The sequence below is a fragment of the Strix uralensis genome, chromosome 2 (assembly GCF_047716275.1).
Source record: "Strix uralensis isolate ZFMK-TIS-50842 chromosome 2, bStrUra1, whole genome shotgun sequence".
In the NCBI taxonomy this organism is placed as follows: Eukaryota; Metazoa; Chordata; class Aves; order Strigiformes; family Strigidae; genus Strix; species Strix uralensis.
In genome coordinates, this window is record NC_133973.1 from 76,365,962 (window position 1) to 76,383,047 (window position 17,086).

Here is a 17,086-nt window from a genome sequence, read left to right on the forward strand (position 1 = left end):
TGGTTTATATTCAACATATATGATATCCCATCTGTTTTAAAACAAGCAACTGCAGGATTTTCTGATCAAAGTGTGATTTTCATGTCTGCACTCTCTCTTTCAGTAGATATAATATTTCCTACAGTTATGACCTGCACTGAAGATGACAGGAAAGCTGTTATTTCCTAAGGACTATCAGCTCCCCATACTCTCTGTGACTCAGGGCAGGGGAGGGTACCCAGAGCTTCCCCTGCCAGACGCTCAGCGAGGCAAGGAAGACTTGACCTTTTCCTGGCAGTAGGAGCTTCATGAACTTTTCTCTGCGTTTGGGCTACTGCCAAGTGGCCACACACGTTATTTATCCACTAGCTTGCCCACAGTAAGTTGGTTGTTTGTGCCAGCACTGCAGACCATAAGGCAAATGCAGGGAACACTTAATCTGCAAAAACAGAACGAGAGGTTGGAGGAAGCTGAGATTTTATTTCTGAAGGTTGGTGCACTTGGGACTTCCAAGTCTAAGAGCGTTTTCGTTTTGTACTGCAAACATGGAAGAGTTTAGTGTAACATAGTAAGTTCTTTGAGCGTTGCCTGGTAATGTTACTCTAAATAGCCTGCAACCCGACTGGTTGGAGCAGAGAGTTATTCCTTCCAGGTGCATGCCTGTATAAAAACCTTTGGAGGGTGCATCCACCCACAGGAAACTTCCAGTGCCCTCTACCACAGCAGGTACCGCACAGCTGCCCAGCTAACCTCCCCTGACGTGCCTTTGTGTTCTCTGCTAACTAACAAAGGGAATACGTTTGTCTGAATTCTTTTATTTCAGGTCAGCTGTGTTAGCCCATGAAATTCAGCTTACCTAACACCTACTATTTTGCAATGAGTCATTCCTGGTTTTCACTATTTGGATGCATTTACCTTGTGGACTCAAATATAGATTTACTACAGTGATGATCCTAGCACTGTCATTTCCTTTATTTCCTAGCATTTATATGATTTTTTTTTTTTTTAATTTATTTAGTGCATGATGAGAAAATTGCATGAACTCTAAGAAAACATGGATGTTTGTGTATGGTATGAGTGTATGGCTAAGCCCTGTCTCGCAAAGAACACACTGCAATTGCATTTCCCACGTGAGTAAATGGAATTGGCTTTTGCCCAAATAATTCAGACTAAAACAGACTACACTATGCAACTTTGTGCAGAGGTGTGAGAAACATTTCAGCAGAGTTGTGTTTACAGCTGAAGACCCAGTGACACAGTATGGCTCACTAACCTACTTTGTTTTTGGCCATGTAGCTAGATTTGAAAAGCTCTTTTCAAGCAATAGAACTTGGAAGTTTAAGAGGCACAAAGTTTATTCTTATAGGGGATAAACTGTTACCTTAAGGTTTATCATCATCTTACAATTTGCCTGTTGGTGTTTAATTACCTTGTTAATTTTATGTGGCATTGTCAAATAGATACAATTTTATGAATTATTCTTTCTTCCTTAGGTTCTGAAGAAATCAAATGTGATTTTGTAAGTTATCTTGTTGACAACAGTTTAAGACTATTAATGAAGTCAATACTGGTTTCAAAACTTTGGAAAGCATGGAACTTAGATGATTATTTCCCATCAGGATCACTTTGGAAAGAAATCATCTGCTAACATTCAGAAAGAGCCAACATTTTCTAAGGGAATAGATTTTTGGTTGCAATGTTATTAAATCAAAATTCTTTTAGATAGATACCATTTTCAGTAAAATATGGATCAGAAAAATGTCAAAATAGTAAGAAATGTCAGTTTTTCCAATTCTAGAAGCACAACAACTTAATCATATTATACATCGGTATGTAATAATGCAAACACTACTCAATACTCACTTGTGTCTGTAGTCTTCAGGTACAGTTTGTCATTTAGAAAGATAAAATAAAACTGTGCATCATTAAGGCCAAGATGCTAATATTCAAGACTAAATCTGTCCTGTAGTTTGCAACTAAAAAACCTTACTTTTAACCCCATTTTATGAAATATATCATTTAATAGTTATGGCAGTAGGATATATAAACCCCTTTCTGTTTAGGAAAAGCTACACCAATGGGAAAATATTGGTATTATAGCATCTAGAAGCCTCAGCCATAAACCAGAGCCCAGTGTGTTAGGTGACATCCAAACACAGAATGCATAACCTTTATCCCCTGAATTTACCACCTAAGAGCTGAGGCAACTGATGGTCTTAAGGACCACAGCAGTCCCACCACAGGGCCAGTGTAACCAGAAGTGTTTTTTAGACCTCCGGATCATTTTAAGAAGGGATTTAATAAAAACAGCTAAGTGTCTCTAGAAATATTTAAATAGATGCCTATTTTAGAAGGGCTCGAAGGACAAAATGGGAGAAAACATAACAATTTTTAATTTTAGAATGTAATATAACATGTCTAGTCAAGTTTAGAATTCGGTCTCTACCAAATGAGTGATAATAGGATATATATCATGATCAGAGATGCATTTGTATTTACTGCAAGTACTTAACAGTGGATCAACAAATACATATTTACTAAGCATGTTTCCAAGTTATTTTCTGGTATTCACTGCTACCCATAGCCAACTGAAATTTTGACCTATTGCAATAAGAACTTGTATAAGCAAGGAAAAAAATACAGAAGGATCACTTTCTACCCAGAATGACAAATTAAACAGTTTACTCATTAAACAAGCCCTTCTGTTTTTTACATAAAAGAGTACTGGGAAAGGCAAAGTTTCATCCTGCTTTGCAATTTCAGGATTGGCTTTTCACTGAAATAGCACAAATTTCATGCTACAAGAGCCTTCCCAAAAAAACCCAAACAAAAAACCTCCCCAAACCCCCCCAAATCTGAAAATGTAGTGCTTTGCATGTTTAAACATGAAATGTTCAGAAGACTGAGTCTTCAGGCAAGTGTCTTCTGGCTGTAGCCATCACCAGTTCTGACAGATTGTTCTCTTTTCATTACACACCTTCGTCATTACACAAGTCGTAACATACTTTCCCAAAGATTTCATAAAACATTGAAACAGGACCGGATTTTATTCTAGCTCAAGGCATGAAAAAGAGGCATTGCTGAAAACTGGAAGTATACTTCTGATTACATGAGAAACCATTCCTGTTGTAAGGAGGCACACTTACATGTGTGAAATGTAACATGGATGCTATTCAGTCATATGTCAGGGAATGCAGTAACTGCAGCACTAATTTCAGTCTCTTACCTACTATCATATCTCGAATTAGACAAAAAGATATAGCCAGAACTTGTTACTAGCTAGATGGAGGCCCTCTGAGGAAAAAAAAAATAATTAAGAAATACATCTGCAGAAATCAATTTACTTTAAAGCACTCTCTTTTCTGAAAGAGTATAAAAAAGTCACTGTGACAACTGAACAAATGCAGCGTCAGAGGAGTTAGAACACAAATCCTGTCCTTGTGAATAGAGCAGCAATATGAAATATATCAGGTATCAGTAAAACTGCAATGGTGTCAATATCATGTGTGCAAACAAACCACCCACCCAAGTCAACAGCCACTCTGCTCCTTAAAAAACTACCTGCAGGCACTGCTGAGCCTCCTGGCTGCTGCCAAACCTTCCCCCGTATGGCCAGGCTATCTAGAACAGCCTCCTGCAGCATGATGCAACCCAGATTATGCAACACTTTGTCTGCAGTGCATGTGGCTGGAGAGAGCAAATATGCATTCTCAAGAATGAGCAGAATAAGGCCAGTCATGGATAAAACGTAGCACACTCCAGCCATCGTGATATGTCAGATGGGTGAACTTGTACAGCTCCGGCTATGAACAATTTTTTTTTCTCTTTATACATGTATAGGGGTGTGTGTGTGTGTATATATATACACACACACATACCTCCACACACAAATGGATATGCATGTAACATAGGTGCTATCACTGAAAAAAACTCTAGTTAAGCAAAGTTTCACTGGCATATTTCTCCCCAGGCTAATTTAGATCCAATCCTACTCCTGCTTTTACTGCTTGTTAGCTGGTATCAAGCAGTTCCTTCTTATGTTGGGTGCCACCCTGTACACTGAAGATGCACAGTCATTCATAACACAGAGTTCTCCAAAGCAGCTTACTGATTCAAACTTCTCAATGCAATTACTTTCTGACTGCAACCTGCATACTCTGCAGTTCACTACATTTCAGGGTAATTCAATTAGGTGTTCTGCAGTAAAAGGCAGAGAAGAGAAGGCAAGTGTATATACAAGGAGACAAAATCAAGAGCACTGGCTGCAGCAAATTAACCAGTTTTATTGCAGGAATGCCAAGTCCCAAGTTCTTTGGGAAACAGTAAATTGCACAGATCAAAGTCACAGACATTAAAAGACAGTTCGTCTTTCTTAGCTGTTGCTTCAACTGATAGGAGTACCATGCAAGTAGCTCATTTTTCAGACTGATGAGTAGCATCAATTCAGTGACATAATGCTAAGATTATGATAAAATAAACACGATAAAATAATATGATAAACATGATAAAATAAAAACTCTGATAGTATTACTGCATTACCAGAAGGTGCTCGCTGCAATTTCCAGTGGAGTGGGGATGTCACCTCTCATCACGGCTTCCTGTTCCTTCAACCTGTCATTAAAAAAAACCCAGAACCAAAGCCCACCCAAACCACCTGCTGTCTTCTTCCAGTCATCTCATACAAAGAGAGTGCCCGCAAGCTTTTACAACATTATTTTTCCCCTTCCATTTCAGCTCTTTTACCATGATCTCGGCACAGCAGCTACTGTTCCCCAACAAAATTCAAAGAGCAATGGACTGCCAAGCTGAGGAAGAAGAAACCTGTGAAAAGCAGTATGACTCTGAAAACTGCACTTGCAGCTGTGAGAGTGCATCATCAACAGCAGAATCCAACACAGGTTTAATCCAATTTAAATACTGCAATTGCTGTGGCATGCTAGCACTTTGTACTTTCATTCTTCTCAGTCTTCAAGTAACAGATGTCACTGTGTCACTTTTCCTTTTGATCTCTACTTTTTTCCACCGTTTCCCCTTATGTTTGTATTTATTATCAGACCAAATCTACAAAAAAATGCTATATTCATAATTAAGATGTCTGTTTAAAAAGGTCTCTGGATTTTATTTAGACATCTAAGAATTATTTCTCAATTACAATCAGAGACAAGATTATAACATGCATTAATTGGGCTAGTACTGTTGAAGCTGTGGCATTACAAATATCAACAGGCTAAACTGCTTGAACATCTACCAAGGATTCTAGGCAGGCATCAGTTAAAATCCATGCAAGCCAGAGCAAAAATGTTTCTTTACAGTTAGTTAATTTTGTGTCATCTATACATATCCTGCTAACAGGCTTCCAACAGCAGTCATTCAGGACAGTGTCCTTGTTTCCAGTGAGATCAGATGGAGCAGCTCAGCAGAGCTGTCCTGAAAAGTCTCACCTCGGGGCCTACTCACTATGATGAGACATGCTAGCACAACCACAGTACTGACTTGCTGAACAGCACTGTATCTTACAATCCTCCTTTTGTGGAAGAATGGTTAAAAAATAACTGCTAAAAAGAGCTAGGTTTTCTTCAATGTAAGAGGTAAATCCTAAATCCTTCTTTTGTAAAAAGGAGCTGGATGTTCTAGATCTGTTGGCCCCACAAATGAGAACTACGGCACAAACCCCTGCATGGCATACTCTGAACCATGGCATACCCCAAAATACAAGCTAACTTGGTCCTGAAAGTCTTCTAGCTGTCATTAGCAAAGTTATATGTTTGAATCAGCAGATTTTTCTAAATGGCCCATCTGTGAATTGCCCATGCAAACACTCAGGATGGCAGGAAATGACCATCGCTCCTTTCATTCCCTACCCAGCCAGACCATCTACTTCTGGACAGCCACTAGTCTCAAGGTTGACAGCCTGACAGCTTTTCTAGTCCATGTGCCTACGTACTATTTTTCCAAAATGTTTTTCACCCTTTAACAAGTTGCATGTAAACACCTGCACATAAAAACACAAATTCTGTCTTCTCTCTCACAGATTCACCAGTAATTCTTAAAATACTACAGAACTGGGTTCCTAGAGTTTCGCACTACTTTGATAAAGAGCACTACGCTTATGTTGGCCACCGGATCATCATTCAGGAGTCCATAGAACACTTTGGAGCCGTGGTATGGCCGGGGGTAAGTACGTGACACAGCACCCAGAAAGCTGACCCAACGGAAGAGTAAACCATGACTGCAGCACACAAATATTAAGGAAGATTTCTTAGATGATACTTCTGACAGCAGAGGCTTCCCTATGCAGAACAAAGCTGTGAAGGGCTTTGGCAGAAAGCTCTGCCTTATGCTAACCTGCCAGTTCACGCCAGGAGAACTGTGGCACCTAAGCATTTGTAAATAGGATGCAGATATTTAAAAAAAAAATTTTAAAAAAGGACCTTAGGAAGAAGTGTTCAGTTTCCTCCATGTTTCACTGCTGGGAAGTAAACAAATCAGCAGTACAAAGAGGAGGCTGAAAAAGAAAACTGTGAGAGACTAAATAAAGGAGGTTAAAACAATTAAATATGCTTCTTTTAAAGAACAGGCTGGAACAGTTCCATTGTAGCATGAAAAACCATACTTGCAAGCAGTTCTTCTTCAGTCTTTGCTTCTCCTGCTCTTAAAAACTGCCTCTGAGGGAAGAGAGGTCAACTGATAAAGACATGAAAATTAGGATTTCAAAATTTCAGATCCACATTTATTGAAAAATTTCACAGAAAGTGGCAGACAACTTCAAAACAATAGAGAAAAAGAAAGCGTATGGGTGAGCGAAACAGTATCTTATTTTGAAATGTCACATCATCAGTTCTCACATTAATCAGGTGTCAGAATGCAGATAGTAAAACTTCCCAAGAAAATCAAGAGGTTGCACAAATTGGACTGGTGATTCAGTGAGCTTTCCCAGAGCAGGTAGACAGTGTTGCATTATGAAAAAGCACAAGAGTTAAAACAGTAACAGTAACACAACTCTAAAAGGGGGAAGATAGTTTCTTTGGCATCAGTTTGTGTTGTTTATAAACAGCTGATTTTTATTCTATTGATAAGATCTTCACAAAGGTCTGATAAGCAATACTTCCATACAGTGTTGGTTTTGTTGTTTGGGTTTTTTTTTTTTAAGTTTACACTATTATCAATAGACAAGCGTTGAGTTGGTAAATAACAATTTTTTAATATTTCCCTTATTAAAAAAACCAAACAAAAATCACTTATCAAAAAAATCTGTGCTGAAGCCTGAATCTATTTTATGATAGTGATAATAATCAATACCATTTATAATAATCCAGAACACTACTTTTTACATATTGTTAAACCTCTTGTTTGCTGTTCTGACTGTACGGTTGACATCTAAACACTGCCTACCCTGAGCTGTCAGAGGACTCACAGTGTATAGAATTGTGGAGCAAATCGATATCCCATAAACCTAAAACTAACAATAAGCTGTTTAATTTTTTTTTGATATAAAAAACAGGACACATCATAATTCTTCCCATATTACATTTTTATGTTACAACCTTCAGTGTTTTTCATTGTATAAAAAAACCTGTATAAAAACATCTAACAAACCTTTTGTGTAACTTACCTGTTACACTCTTATGGATATGTGTTAACCGTTTTAGGCACTGGCTTTATCTCAATATCTGGAATCAAATCAAGAACAATTCAACCTCAAAGACAAAAAAGTTTTGGAAATTGGCGCTGGGACAGGCTTGGTTTCCATTGTGGCCTGTATCTTAGGTTAGTAAATTCATATTTCCTTTTGGATTTCTTGTGAAAGATTATCTAGATCTGCCACTGTCACTTTAAGGCATTGAGCAACAGTTGAAGCAGACTTTGTCACTGCTTTTTTTACAATGAAAATTATTGTAAAATACTGTTAGTAGAGTAACTACCCTAGTTATTGGTGAGGGGGAAGCTGGGGAAGTTGTGTAGATAGAGTTTTACATATATATATGCTCAACTACATACCTACGAATTGAAACAAATTCATGTTTTCTTTAGGAGCTTATGTTACAGCTACTGATTTGCCTGAAGTCCTTGAAAATCTCTCATATAATATTTCAAGAAATACACAAAACCTGAATATGCATAAACCTGAAGTGAGAAAACTAGTATGGGGAGAAGACCTCAATGAAGACTTTCCTGTATCAACTTACCATTATGATTTCATACTGGCCACTGATGTTGTTTACCATCATGCAGCTTTGGACTCCCTGCTAGCAACAATGGTGTATTTTTGTAGGCCAGGAACAGTATTACTATGGGCAAATAAATTCAGATTCAGTACAGACTATGAATTTCTGGAAAAACTTTGCAACATATTTAACGCAACCATTCTAGCAGAATTTCCAGAATCAGATGTCAAGCTGCTTAAAGCCACAGTAAGAGAGAATTAAAGAAAAACTATTACTAATTCTGATTTAGTGGCAGCACCTTACAGTTTGGAATGTTTTGCAGCATTACGGTGCACCTTCTGTGCATTTACGTTTGTAAAGTTGCAGTTGTAGCTGAGTTTTGCATTACAAGTTATGCAAAAACAGGCAAGACAAATGATACAGCAATTTGTCTCTGGCTGATACACATGACCTGTTCAAACAGACCAATTTCACTCCACTGAAGGAGCAATGTTAGTAACAATAGTTAGTAAAAAAGCTTTAACTGAAAACACTGACCTTCTGGGCTGCACTGAACTTCTATTATTTGTAAGGTGTTTCTTTCAACAAGTTCCATTTCTGTACTCTTTCAGAATCCAATACAATTTTTAGCTTCATTATTTGTTTTTATTAATTATAAAATAATCTTTCAAAGTATCAGAGTGCATATGGTGGTTTTTGATCCTCAACTTTGCACATTTATTTTTGTTTTACATTTTTAACATTATTAAACATATATGTATAGCTTTACAATACCTGATCAAGATTTAACTGTCTGGCACTTTTACACATGTATCAGCTGTCCTGATATGCACTTTCACATGGATTTTTGAGTTTGCCTGAAACCACTCAAAAATAAAGATTTACAAGAGCACCTATGCATCAGCAATTCCAAGTTACACATTGTAACAGTTTGAGAGGTTGAATTTTTATTAAAAAAAATTAAATGTAAACTCTTGCAAACAATAATGATGTCCTGTTACTTTTGTCTAATAAATAAGATTTTAGCTACTCTTGAAGTAGCTTTAAGGCCTTCATACAATTGAAATTAAGATCAAACATGTTAAAATTCAGTTTACTGTAAAAAATACAGAGCTTTTACAGATTTGCAGTTAAAAGTAACAGTTAAGAACCTAACATGCATGCAGTAAGCCTTTCCAGCTTAATTCCAAATCCTTGGTGTTGGCAGTTCTGGCACATCCATTGCCAGCAATGGGATGCACAATAAGGGAACTCCCTGATGACAGGAGTTAGGTTAACAGGTATTAAGCTGTACCCAGGTGCCTTTACTGATAAATACACACAATTTAATAATCAGCATTCAGTAATGAAAACATGCGTTCCAATAAAAAGTCAAACTTATCTTTTCATATCCTGCCCCATATAAAATCACTTTAAGTTTACAATTGTTGGTTTTCTAGAATGCACAATAATCAGGTGGATACATGACAGGAAGCCAGTTTTCAGTGAAAGTTGCACAATGAGTCCATCCAAGCAACTTCATCAGCTGAAGAAAAAAGCAAACGTAAAAAAATTAGAAGCTGTACGGTCTTATACTTTTAAAAGTCTAAATCCTTTCAACAAGCACTGAACCGATATCAACATCCTACTAAAGACGTCTATTATCAGAAAGATAACAGACTGGAGAACGAGTGATCTTTGAATTACTTAGTCCTGAAAGGCATAAAAGAAAACCATTCCATATGATCTACAGTCTTTCAACCCAATGCACAAGAAGTTTATCCTAGGACTTACAGTAATTCCCATTAATTCTCCACTTATATTCTACTAGCAATAAGTTGTGATCAGTAATAGTAAAAATAACAGTGGTTAAACAGCAACATCATGGGATTTTAAATATGCAGAACAACTTTGGCTATGTTGTCTTATGCCCCAAAGTAATTTCCAGAAAGTAAATCTGCTAAAAAACAACAGTTACTCACAAACTAGCTATTCTAGAAAAGGAAAGAAGAAATCACTATTAAAAATGGAGGCCAGGCCACAAAAGCCTAGATAAAGTTAAAATGTCAGGTTTAGTGAGTTCTACAATGTAAAAGGTATCAAAACTTCAAAAAGAGTTATGTCTTCTAAAAGCTTACTAGGCACGAATATAACCCATTACTTTACCAAATACACCTTACCTGAATGCAGTTTTTCAAGTTGTCCTTCGTTGGCTTCTCTTCTGCAAGTTTTGTGGCAAACTTGAGACCTCTCCCATACATTTTATTTACCAATGCATGCTTATAGGCAAAAGTCAAAACCTACAACGTGAAAACAAAAACAAATTAGATATTTTAATATTTTAATCTTACAAGGCTTAACAAGTAATAGCAGATTCTGTTAAGGTAGCAGAAGTGATCCAAGCAAAGTAAAACATTTACACAAGATAGCTTGCATTTTTCTTTGCAGTAAAACAGATGATTCACAGTAGTAGTTATAAACATGAACTTCTTAAGAGACTATTTCTGACTTCATGAACATATTTGACTTCAGAACATCTTATGTAACACAGATGTCACTATTCTAATTTTTTATTCATCACACTTCTAGCTTTTTCAGATTTTCATTCTCTAAAGGCAACTGTATGGTATAAAAAAAGTAAAAAAAAAAATCACGAACTAGGCAGGTATATCTTTGACCCACAGAAACAAAGACCCAATTAAGAGTTTTGATTCCTAGGAAGTCACAAACTTACTGCAGAAACAAGTATGAACGTACATAGTGAATGATATATATATACACACACACACACAGAGAAATGCACATAATCATAAACAAGCAATGAAGACAGATAAGCATGAAGACAAGCCTTAGGTTTTGGATCAGCTCCTCACTGTTGGTAATTTATTAAGAAGAGATTACAAAAAAGCTTCCTCTTGATAATACTAATTCTAAAGAGACAGCTTACTATACTTGTCAATGCTATAACTAACATGCACAAATGAATGCATCTACTTAAAAGCTAATGTAAAGTAAATCAGGTTCTTAACACCCAAACACTGACAGCATACAGGGTGTTGCAAGATAGTTCATACTATTTCACCAGTTACAGCACTATGAATTGTTTCATATATTCCCTTTGGAGCACTCACAGTAAATAGCTTTTTCTTCTTTTTTACTGAAGAGTGACATAGCAGCAAAGTTGGTGAATACGGTGGTGCTTCTGTTGTTGGCAAAGTTTATTAGAGTATGCTATTCATTTCCCATCCCTTGTTACAGTGTTTTTCCTTTCTCCTCTGACTCCTTCAACAAAAGTTACATTTTCCCAATGCCCACTTAAAATATCCCATTAAGAAAAGCTAACAAAAACACTTCAAGGATGTTCAGAAATAAATGTTTTGCATTATAGCAAACAAAAAAATTAAACATTTCTTAAGAATATAAGCATTTAGGAATCTGATATCTGAATCCTGCGAGGAGTGAAGAACCTGCCTAATTTTAGCTGCCTGAACACTTCCATTGAATGATAATCACATGCACAGGTTTTTGCAGGATCAGTACTTAAAAGATTGAGCTAAAAAAAGAAATACCAAGCTTAATTATCAAGCAAGTAAAGGTATAAATTTGAAGTTCTAAACTATATGCCAAGCAGAGTTGCTTATTCTTCTTCTGTCTTCGAGCACTTATTTTGTTGTGTTGAAGTATTCACTTAAGCTGTTGTAGCTTAAAACACACACATATATGCAACGATGAGCATACAGCACCATTCACATATAGATTTTCCAAATATTGCTATTGGAAAAATACTTTGCATGCTGCATTCTCAATCCAAATATTTTGGATATTTTCCTAAAGCAAAACACATTAGCAAATGCTTCTGAATAACTGCTCAGTGGATCCATTAGCAGATTTAGTTGGTTAAACTAAAACTAAAAACAAAACAAAACATCCTTCTATAAAAGATGATAGAACCACAAAACAAAAAAACAAAACAAAAAGATCAAATGAAAATGCATTGGAGCTCTCAGCAAATATAACATATCGGAGGCTAACCAGAAATAATGTCACTGCTCTATTAAGAAAGCTCTTACCTGACCCTGTAAGTTTTGAATGGTTATTGAACATCAGTGATAAAGGCAGGAGGAAAGCCACTTGACAGCATTTCTTTCGTAACAGGGCTTCCTAGAGTTTTTGTGGCAAGAAAACAAAGCATTTTACGAAACACCCTTGCTCTGGCCAAATAAAAGTTTGGGTATTTCTAAATGAGAAAAAAGTTCTCTGCTGGACCAAAAGATTGAAAACAATGTTCCAAGAGCTCTGGATAAAAGATAATAAATTCTGTCTCAGTGCTTGGAGAAAAACCCCACTCAACTGTATACAAGTTAAGTAAAACTAACTAAAAGTTCATTAGCACTTCAGAAGTTAAGAATAATGCATGAGATGCTTTAAAATCAGAATAGGTTTACAAAGAAAAAATGTTACATAAGAAATAATACTTTATAATTTGTACACATATTGGTCAAATTAAACCTTATCATTAAATATTGCAAGCTTTACAAGATCACAGAAGTGAAGATGATGATTCCTTGATATGTGTAAACAAAATGTAAACTGGAGTGCTACTAAGACGTAACGGAGAAAACAGCTGATATCTGAATCTAACAACAGCAAATAAGCTAATTTCTAGTATCTAAAAGCAGTTGCTAGATGAAAGAATAGGAATGAATTCTAAGCGTTTGATATTATTTCATAATTTCAACAAATATAATTAAGACTAGCTTTTACAGAACAAGTGATATGGCCCAGAAATTGGCCAAAGAGCAATAAACAAAGGGCAGTAAGGAAAGATAATGCGTACTGTTAGCTGCTTTATTCCCCAAGCTAATGGCCTGTAATACTAAGGGTGCTAAGTGCCTGAACCATGAGAGTTATTAGATGTCCATCTCCTAATTAGCTGCTTAACTTGCCATTGGCTACATAAAGATGTATATTTAGGACAGTAAAATGCCCAAACCAGATCTCAAGACCTTTGCAGGGCTAAAGTACTTTAAAAGCCTGAAAACACTCTTTAAAAAAGAACACTTTTTGAATCCAGCGACACTAAACTACCTCATAAAACTTGTCTAGTATCCTAATACTGTCATCTATGAAAAGAAAAACAGACTTGTATAATCAGTTCCTTCATTATTTAAACAGTTGATTAAAACGTATCTATACTTACAAATAATTAATACTAGGTTAAGTGCTATAGTATATAAACACACTCCAACTCTTGTAAGAACACAGTGTTTAACTACCAGCAAACAAATTTTTTCAGGTTCATATGTATCAATGGTGATAAACTAAGGTTTCTTAGCTATGTTGTTTGACTTCTCTCTGCTCTGTCAACTGGTCTATTACAAATAAAAGCAATATTCATATAAAAAAGTTGACTCAACATATTTTCAAGAGAGGGAAGGGAGTTAAGGGAATCAAGTATCCAGCAACAAGTTTTTGGCAGTGACTGAATATGATCAGCTGGAAGAGACAGCTGCATCTGACAGTGCAGACAGTTATATGAAAAACAATCCAGGCTAAAGATGTTTAAGAGACAAGATGGAAAGGTCTGGGCCTTCTATTTGTTTTTAAACATGGCTTTTTGCTTTTCCCCAACAGCTAATTTAAAGGTTGAGGGGCATTAAAGCCTACAGATGAGTCATTCCCAGTAAGAAACAGGCAACATCCTACTACTCTCCTGTAGCAGTTTAGTTTAAAACTGGGGATTTTGGCCTACAAATTTTAAAGCTATGTTCTAAGTAAAAGAAAAATAGCACAATTTATATTCCATTACTAAAAACCCTAAAGCATTATCACAAATGGGTTGTCATAATCAAATACTTGTGGCATAAAGCTGTCTCAACTGGAGGTTATTTGAAATGCTTTTGTGTACATAGAGGACAAATATTTTCTTTCATATTTCATTTAAAATAAACCTTCAGAGACAAGTGATCTAACTAGAATAGCTGAAAGTGTGAACAAGTGCACTTACTATGAAAAGTCAGCACCAGCTTTCCTACATACTTGCTCAATATGGGGACAGGCACAACACTTCAATGGAAAACAGGCAATTCAAAGGAACTAACGAATGCCCTGTGGCAACACAGGTCCTAGGGCTGCAGAGGAGAGGTGAAACAAGTGATAGTACTTGGATTACTAGAGGGTGAGCAGAAATGCACAGAAAAGTAATGATGTTCCCGATTCACCTTTAAAAACAACATAGAAGAAAACACAGTCTCTGTGATTTCAAAAATTTACTTAGCCTTTTAATTACTGACATCTGGATGAACTTTGATTTATAGGAAGCTTAGAAGTAAAACACATAGAACAATGTTTCCATCTAAAGCCATATACAAACTTGAATAATCAGTGCAGTATTCAGATCCCTTATTTCCATCCTTTCTCACCCAGTTATTCCATCTTTCGAGTGCCAATGCCACAAAGCCGTGTCCACATACAGGAAGAGCTCCACATTTTCGTTTCCAACATAGTGCTGTAGAATAAGCTGGCTGCCTCTTGAGGACTCATTTGAAAGACATTCACACAAGGTCTATCCCTGATCCTGTATCACTACTCCACTCTACCCTTCCACTTCCAAACTTCTATTCCCCAAAAAGCAAACGAGTCATGCAAGGTTAGGTGATAGAGCCAAGTCACAACACTTCACTTTATCAGTCCAGTCTAAGTCAGTCCAGAGTGGCATCACAAAGTCCATTAAAGCCACAATTTCTTGTTTTCTACCAAGGTGAATTTTGCCAAGCACAACTCAGCTGGACTGAAGAACATTATCAATGCTTACCCTAGCAAAAATACTTGTTTCTTAGACAGAATCTGTTTTGAAGCCTTAAACACTATTTTACAAAACTAAGTCCCTGAATATTGTTCCTAAACTCCCCATCCCAACGGAAGCAAGCTACATGAACAGTACAGTTACCCTTAAGTGATCAAAATTACAAATTTTCCTCTAACAGTCTGTAAAATAAAATTGTTTTTGAAATAGCAAAATATTCCAGAAGTACAACAGCGTATTGCATGCAACATCAAGGTGGAGATTTATACAACTGTTTCTTCCAAACAGACAGAAGAAGCTGCAAAGGAGGAAGACCAAAGGCTACTGCAGATACTTAAAACATCCTATTGGCCAATCTCTAGGCCAGAAGACACTTATTTTTATTCAAACAGGAAGCTGAGAGCGCTTTAAGCACAATCTCACTTACAAAACTTGTCAGCCATTATAAACAAAAATGAATGAATACTGATCAGACAGCTTGAACATAAGATGAAGATTGGCAGAGGTGGGTGGAATGAAGGAACTGTAAAGTATGAAGTTAATTTTTGAAAAGTTACAGCCCATGACACACATGTACAGCTATTCTCACAGTTTACAACAAAGACAGTAGGAATATAACTATAAAGTTTGTCTTATGCTTTTTTGTGTCAGGCCATATCATAATTATGTTGTCTTAGTCATTAATAGTGACCCTTAAAAAGCTAAATGAAGCATAATTGGATCCTCGTCACAGGTTTATGATTTTGAATGACCAAAGAACATTCCATCATTGTCTGGAAACTGTAGTGCTAACAACTGGAACAGCTGGTCTGAACAGTGCAATTGCTAACTACAGCCAGTTCCTAAGAAAACTACTAGATGGACATGACACCTGTTAGTAAAGGAAATGAAAGAATATGAACAGCAGCAAGCATGAAACTTTTAGGAAGCAATAAAGGAAAAACAAAGAAGTTCTCAATTTAAAATTACTCCCCTCACCCTAGCCCTTTTCTCCAAATCTGTTATCAAGGAAAATCATTAGAGTGCTCGACTATCTCCTTTCAAAGCAAAATTTTCAATACCATCAAGATGTAAGTCACATTATTCTCACTCCTCATCCCTTTCAAAGAGTTTCCAGAAAAAGAAAACCTCAGAATATAAAAGTGAACAATTAAAAGTCTCAATCCCAACAATCATATGAAAGCTTTAAGTAGCAGGATGTATTTCTTTCACTTCAAACTTTAAAACTTTTTCTATAGGTACTGCTGGGATTGGAATTACTGAACAGTACCATAGGATATATGAGAGGATACATCCACCATGTGACCTTTAGACTCATTAAATTGATAGCTAACAAAACTAACACTACATCATTACTGACCAACGTACATGCTCCTAGATCACAGAAAGCATGAAGAAAACCACCACAGAAACTAATGAGCTACATGAATTACTTGCCAGTCAGTCACTGAAACATAATATGGTTGAAGAAGGAAGGGAGCTCTGGAGATCATCTAGTCTAACTCCTCTACTCAAAGCAGGGCCACCTATAGCAGGTTGCCATGGATCATGTTTGATTCAAAGTTTTGACTTTGAATTTTGGAGGGATGTGATGTGGGTTGGCAGTGGACCTCGCTGTGTGGTTAGTAGCATAAATAGGGTGTAAAAGGCAGTTAACAGAGTTGCGGTTCCTGTGAGAATGATTGTGAATGTTGATCAGTTGAATAGTGTAATCATGATGTTGAGTTCGGCTATTAGGTTTGTGGTTGGTTGTGGTTTGTGCTACCCACTGTAGCATTTGTTCACCCTCATAAAAAAAACCACCCAAACATGCCCTCTCCCTCCCCCTCCCTCTGACCAAACCCATAGAAAAAGCAAATCCCAAGTTTTTCTTAAGTAGACATTCCTGTGTTTTAGTTTGTGCCTACTACCTTTTGTTCTGTCACTGCAAACCACTGGGAAGAGCCTGGCTCCATCATCTTTACTCCCCCATCATACAGGGTGAACAGTCTCAGCCTCTCCTCATGTGACAGATGGTCCAGTCCCTTAAATCATCTTTGTGACCCTCATACTACTACCTATACTAGTAGTCAGAACAGGACTGATATAGGGCAACTTGTCCAGCAGGAAGAGAAAATAGAAGGGAAACTGTATGTGGACCAGGCAGGGTTGAGTAAAT

The 17,086-nt window shown here is 36.8% G+C and overlaps 2 protein-coding genes across 5 annotated transcripts in view; one reads left to right on the top strand and one right to left on the bottom strand.

The window, feature by feature from the left end:
* The first annotated feature begins 427 nt into the window (after nt 1-427).
* METTL21C (methyltransferase 21C, AARS1 lysine) lies at nt 428-8,405 on the top strand. 3 transcript variants are annotated; one of them, XM_074859329.1, is made up of 5 exons: nt 428-469; nt 4,714-4,877; nt 6,011-6,153; nt 7,629-7,746; nt 8,011-8,405. In XM_074859329.1, the coding sequence occupies exons 2-5, from the start codon at nt 4,724-4,726 to the stop codon at nt 8,403-8,405; spliced, it is 810 nt and encodes a 269-aa protein (XP_074715430.1). In that variant the 5' UTR covers nt 428-469; nt 4,714-4,723. The 3 variants fall into 3 exon arrangements, with proteins under 3 accessions (XP_074715430.1, XP_074715431.1, XP_074715432.1); XM_074859330.1 differs by lacking the exon at nt 428-469 and adding an exon at nt 575-705; XM_074859331.1 differs by lacking the exon at nt 428-469 and adding an exon at nt 727-1,109.
* The window catches only part of TPP2 (tripeptidyl peptidase 2), a 62,845-nt gene continuing 52,446 nt past the window's right edge, over nt 6,688-17,086 (bottom strand). For both annotated transcript variants that reach the window (XM_074859327.1, XM_074859326.1), the window contains 2 exons: nt 10,304-10,423; nt 6,688-9,669 (listed from right to left, as the gene is read on the bottom strand). In XM_074859327.1, the coding sequence (XP_074715428.1) occupies nt 9,580-9,669; nt 10,304-10,423 (210 nt within the window). In that variant the 3' untranslated portion in view covers nt 6,688-9,579. The remainder of the gene's footprint in view (nt 9,670-10,303; nt 10,424-17,086) is intronic.